The sequence below is a fragment of the Echinococcus granulosus genome, assembly GCF_000524195.1.
Source record: "Echinococcus granulosus chromosome Unknown EG_S00023, whole genome shotgun sequence".
Lineage (NCBI taxonomy): Eukaryota > Metazoa > Platyhelminthes > Cestoda > Cyclophyllidea > Taeniidae > Echinococcus > Echinococcus granulosus.
The window spans coordinates 946,319-952,687 of NW_020170403.1; the positions used below are offsets into that span (position 1 = coordinate 946,319).

Here is a 6,369-nt window from a genome sequence, read left to right on the forward strand (position 1 = left end):
GAAGAATTTGCAATTTGACTATGGTAGACTGCAATGGCGATTGTGTTAATAAACTTTCTGGAGTTATAAACAACTGATTTGGCAACCTAAAAAATAAATGATTCAGGTTCTTAACTCGAGGAATGTTTGACGTTAGATTTAAACAAACAAAAATTGTTTCATACACTTTCTACTCCTTACTTGTAAATCCCATTCTACAACTGGGGTATTTGTTGAGCCCCTAATCTCCCCTAATGAAGAAAGGAGACGCAATTCTGGACCAAAATATGGAGCTGATGCACAGAAGAGCTGAGGGTCTACTGACATCTCGGAGACGGGGTCGCCCAGCGGATGTACAATGGCCAAGCCCTAAGTGCCCGCTAAACCGAAACGAAGTGTTAAATGAATAATCAAAGTGATATATAATCTTGGTTTTTGGAAAGTTCTTTTTTAAATAGACATTATTATTCACGGTAGTCTGATGTGATTGTTTTGGCAAGGGATTGCAAGCAGCTCTTGGAGCTTATTATCTGCGAACTTAACCAACTAGCCGAGGTATTTGGTTTCCGTTCAGGTGAGCATCTCGACCACAATGGGTGGACATACTCAGTGTCTCCTCTGGATGGTTATCCATCCACAGAGTACCTGATTATGGGTGAGCCAAGGAAGGCACGTTTTGCTAGGAGTTGGAGGTTTTTTGGGTACTCCTTGTCATCTTCGACCGCTTTTTAATCGCAATGGAAGAACTCTCACGGTCAATCCCACATCGGTTTGGGGTAGTACACTATCATTCCAACTCGGCATAACTTTGAGGACCATAGAATTTGCTATGTCATTTGCTGAGAAGTGCCGAAACAAATCTAAAAGCTTTATAATTGGATAATATTAAATCAATTCATGTTAAGGAGTCTCCACTCCTCTCCTAAGCCGTAACGCCATCCACCCATATGCAGAAGAGGCTCGCAGTAGGCCGAGGGGACCATGGGCACAGTCGCGGGGTCATGAGATTAAGCGTAAGTCCGGCCTGTGAAGCCTGACAAGATACAGAGTTAAACGCCGAATTAAACGAACGGGTCAAATCACCACTGTCTACTGGGTGAATCACCACTTCGTGATTCTCCACTAGGAATACATTTTATATGTCTAACGTTATCCTTAGGAACATCTGCCTAAAAGACAGCTGACATTCTGCACCCGCTTCTCTCCATTGCTTTGTGCTTATTTCGATGCCCCCCACATCTGGAAGAGATCCGTGCAACTAGAAGAGAGATCTTGGTCACTCCCCAACCCCCAATAACAATAGTTTTGCCGCTTGTATTGCCTAAAGATGCCATGGCAACCAAGGATATTTTTTGGGATTTTTTCTCCCTCAACTTCCTATTGTCAAAGGGATGGAAGAAATTCCGGAAAATAAAATGATTTATTACTTGTACTTATGGGTTATCCATAAAAAAAATTTGAAAGTTGACTGTATATTGTTTAATTGCTTAAAGCCTTTGAAGGTAGAAAAGTACAAAGAATAAATAAAAATAGCCGTTAATAAGTCATTGGATTGTTTTTGTCCAGAGGATGACCTTTTTTCTATGAGTATTGAATTCTCCAGAAGGCGAATTGCTTATTGGTGAAGAAATACCAAAGCCTCGACAATCTTTCTTGATGAGCTTATTTCGCATAGCAGTCGCCTTTAGCAGAGACAACTGCCCAAAAGTACCATGATGAATGGAAGTACCTTGCCCTCAGTTCAGAACGTGAGCCACTGTCCATATCGTCAAGTCCTTGTCTTTTCTTCAAGGGGTGCTTTTAAATGGCACAACTCTGGTCTCTTTCAGCTACTAGCTCATTATGTGGAGCCTGATATTTGAATGATCGTTTGAAATTTGGTAACCCTTCCCCTGTGGACTTCCACTGCCTCAGTCATCTGAAGGCGAAGCGACCTCAACCTTATGTCCAGTCATGGGCAGATGGAGGTTGTCGCCTTGCAAATGGACTTCTTACACCACTCTACTTCATTCCTAAGGTTGTAATTAGGCATTCCAGTGTAAAAATGCAGCAGGAATACAAGAAACAATCTTATTTTTTCACCTTCAACGATTCAACTAAGAGATCAAGGCGTAAAATAATTTAATCAATGAATTATCATCATTGCTAAAAAACTGTTCATTTACCTCATCGGCGGTCTTTTCTCTCTCTCCGCATTTTTGGTTGAGCCGCTGGGGTATTTACTTTTATGGTGGCACTAAGGCAAAAAATATTACCCATGTATAACTGATAGATTTTATGCCCCACGAAATTGTCTGCATGGATGGCGCGTTGGCGGTGGTAAAAATGTCCCGCCTCGATTTTGTCCGCACAAACGTACACAAGGCTGGGATTGCGTCCATAAATGGCCGATTTTTTGCATATTGCAGGGAAAAATTAATTTGGCTCACAAGTTTACTCAGAGTGCCTCAGTAAGTTTTCGGTGCCATTTAGACATTGTTTAGAAGTTACCAAAAAAATAATTTCTTGCATTAACGGGGAATAAATAGCTGTATTTTTTTAAAGTCGTCCCATTTTGACAATATTTTCATGAATAATTAAGCACTAGACTTTTCACTTGACTGGGGATTTATTACGATTGAATCCGAATCGCGGAAATAGCTATCCCTCCCCTCTAAATAAGATGCACTTACAGGCAAAAAGATTCCATTCCCTCCAAAAATAAAATAAGGGCCAACCTTAGGATTGGTATTTGGGTGGGAAAGAAGTGCCAGAACTAATGAGGCATGTAATATCACTGCCCTAGCATGTTTTACGCCTCTCAAGTCATAGGTATGAAGAGTTTGTGTTGAATGCAGAGGGAGAAAAAGGGAAAGTATGTACGTATCATTTACATAATCAGATGATGGGGGCTATAATTAGTAGTCTTGAATACCAGGTACACAGATTTGACAAGGCTTAATTACCTGGAATGTGGCTAAAAATACAACTTATGGTAATGGTTAAAACGAGGCCTTCTCCCGCATTTCAAATAGATAGTTGGAATAATTAATGAGCACGGCATCAGCATCAGCAATGAATCTTCGGCCAAACTACTTCGCTGCATCAATAACGGTGACAAGCCATCCGATCCAATAAACGGCGATTCTGACCGTCTTTGGCTGATTAGCGATACTTAATGTCACAGAAGGAAAATGGTGAAGTCTGCGGAGACTCAGAGTGCAAGAGTTACCAAAGTCACGTCCACTTTTAACAGTCATTTTGAAATCTTAGAACTCTTCAATTAACGAGTAGTGAAACGAGATCACAAGTTAAAGCCATCGCTTTAACAAAAGTATTTGACATTCGATGTATCTGTATTCATCCTTTAAAAATGAATCTCCCTCTCTCTCTGCAAATTGTCTAACAGAAGTGCGAAGCTAAGTAGGCAGCGTGTCTCCATTTGAAATAAGGCAACTTTTTACTGCAACACAAAGTCTTCACTCCTCCTTTGAGGTTTGATTCCATTTGACAGGAATGACCGTAGCAGATCAAAAAGGAGAGTGGCCATGGGAAATGGACATTTATGCCCAACATAATCGCAATCTTGGTGTCATAGCGCTCCGATCTTGCTCGGAGACGCTTAGAAACCTCCAGACCCCTTCCTCTCCACAGGTATGCATAGATTAAGCTTCAGGTTTCACTCAAGATTCTACAATTGGATTAAAGAAGAAGCTTCTAGGTTTTGGAGGAATACTGAGTTGGCATTCACAGCATATTCACATTCTAAGTAAAATAATGTCAAATTCATCTTTCAGATTTTGGTACAATAAAGTGACTATTTGCGGTGGTTCTGTAACCACCAAATTTTTGCTTAGTTGGATGCAACTTTGTCACCCATCCCCGCGTTCAGAGGGAAATATCACCCATGTAAAATTTCTATTTTGATTGTTTATGCTTCCGGGCCGAATTTTATCAGGTCATGGTAAAAGGTCACCACTACCTTAGGCAAATGTTCTGGCCTTCTGCTGCCTATTTTAATAGAATTGGAATGATATGTGTAAAAATCCCAACTTCTACTTGTTTATCCTTGACCAAGCAAAACAGAACGGCCAATCTAAACTTCAAGTAAGAGCATTTATACTGTGAAAACGCTAACAACAGTTTTTTTAATGAGGTTCGTTTGTGTTAGAGAATTTGGCATCTGAAGTGAGTTGGCTCCGGCTAAAGCTAAAGAGAAGTTTATGAAGTAAAAGCAGCAACTGCACAAACTTTACAGAGCATCTGTAGCGCTATGAGGCTCCCTGAAAGCGAAATAAGCCATGATTCTCCCGCAGAATATGTACTGCTGACCTACAGCTAAAGCTTGGGGCTACTGACATGGTCCGCAGACCAGCACACCTGGTGAAGATGCAATATCGGAGCCCCTAAGTTACCCGATAGCAAAACCGAGAGTTAAGCAGTTAACGTATTGCATAGCCTATCTTCTCTTTTGAGCACCGTCTCGAACGCTCGCCTTAATCTCCCTCTGGCGTCAGGCATCACAGCATAGTCAATGCCATGAGAAAAATACCCACCCACCAACCAACTGTGCCAGTCACTGGATTTGCGTGCAACTGAGAAGATAGTTGAAGGACGCGTCGCTGATCCCGGATCTAGGGTTTTGGTCTTGCTCGAAAACTGTATTGGGGAAGGCGGAATGTACACGCCATCTCCTGTGTCCATCGCTAGTTGTGACAATACTGCCATAAAAGCGGTCATTTAAAAAGGGACGAGTTAGGACTCCTTGAGGATAATATTTCTTGGTTTTTCCTCCTTGTTTCTTTGTCCATACTATAGCACTGTCAAGCCATGTACCTCTTTGGGTTCTATCCAAAGAGAAGAGAGGTGAAGGAAATACTGCGTGTTTATTTTATTTACTTCTTCATAGGGGCACAGTAGGCGCCTCCATAATGAACATTTCCAGATGGTTCACAGCTCAAATCGCTTTAAATGTTGATAGCATTCCTTTAGAACAGGGGACTCAAGAAGATTTCAAAAGTCACTACAAGTTCTCCCAACCTCAGCCTAAGCCCCTCTTCGGCCGCGTTAAGGTTTGGCGCCCAGTGGTACAAAACAGTGTAGTTTTCCTTTAGGATTTGGTTTGCACAGCGCTGTCAATTATGTGGTGTCAAAAGTCTTTCCTGAAGAGGAAAGAAGTAATCAAAACTGGGGCCGAATAGGTGTTGCCGGAAAGAGGATAATGTCATGGCTCAAGAACCAGTCAATCTGGTGATGGTACAATGGCGGAACTTCTAAGTGGCTTGTTATCAAAATTAGGCGTGTAACAAACAATCAACGCAATACACATCCTAGTTACTATGGGCGTATTTATGAAGCTCACAGATGGACATTAGTTTCCAAACATTATTGAAAAGAGTTAACTGCCTCCTGCTTTACGGTCAGTTTCACCTGTATTTAAGTTGTCGGAAAGTGAAGAATTTGGAGCGGTTTGTAAACTGCATGTGATTACTTAACCGAGTGCCTAATAGAGGATGGACGGATATGTGTCATTCCACTAGTAGGATGTATTCTATGCTTTGCTATCCACTGTCTTCCTGGTGGTGAGGAAATTTATGACATAGTTGACTGAAATCCCTCAAAGGGAACGTATTAAAGAATTTCAAGGATGCTTGATGTGAGTGCTTTAATCAGCCGAAAAGTGGAACACCCAGAAGGTACAAGAACGATGGATCTTATCCGCGAGGCACTCACTAACAGAAGGCTGAGACTGAGATCCGCTTCCTCGAATAAAAACTATATGAGATCCAAGGAGATCTTTGCCCTCAGAAACAACCAGGAATAGTAAGTCCTGGAAAAATGTTCCCTTTGGGATTGCATGGCAGTGCCGCCCCATCTCATCCTGCGTATTTTTTCTTGATATTTTCCGAGCGATGGTTACACCTTTGCCTAGCGTCAGCATTGGGCAATCTCATGCAAAAATGAGAGGGGGAAAAGATAAAAGTTTCCTCAAAAAGGGGGAGGCTTGGGCTGGATTTTCGCTTGGCGTCTGGAATGAAGAAATTTTTTGTCCGTGAAATTTGGTATCTCGTTGCGATGGAGATTATTTCAGTAAAAAAATATTCTAATAACCACTCCACTTTTTTTAGTCTTTTAATATATAACTGCAAGGATGAATTAAGTTACCTTAGAGAGGAAGAATTCAAACAATGGTGGACAGTTATTTAGTAATTAAGTGTGAGACGGTTTTTCCGTGCAATCTGACTACTGACCGGTTATTAAGATAACAAAGTGTAATTTGATTGGTTTGATTTTTTGCACCTCTTTCCCGTTTTTAGTATTTTTTTCTTAAAAAGTAATACAACCTTCAGCACAATAAATGGTTTATAACAGAAGATGCTTTTAATCAGAGAATGCATGTACAGAAAATGT

At 41.1% G+C, this 6,369-nt stretch overlaps 1 protein-coding gene across 1 annotated transcript; it reads left to right on the forward strand. All coding sequences in view use genetic code 11, as the record gives it.

Annotated features, from left to right (window-relative positions):
- Positions 1-1,370: 1,370 nt before the first annotated feature.
- Positions 1,371-6,165, forward strand: EGR_04027 (hypothetical protein; the record flags this gene model as incomplete). Its single annotated transcript, XM_024493276.1, has 6 exons — positions 1,371-1,489; positions 2,791-2,896; positions 3,667-3,867; positions 3,917-4,065; positions 4,868-5,030; positions 6,040-6,165. The coding sequence occupies 6 exons, from the start codon at positions 1,371-1,373 to the stop codon at positions 6,163-6,165; spliced, it is 864 nt and encodes a 287-aa protein (XP_024352375.1).
- Positions 6,166-6,369: the final 204 nt, after the last annotated feature.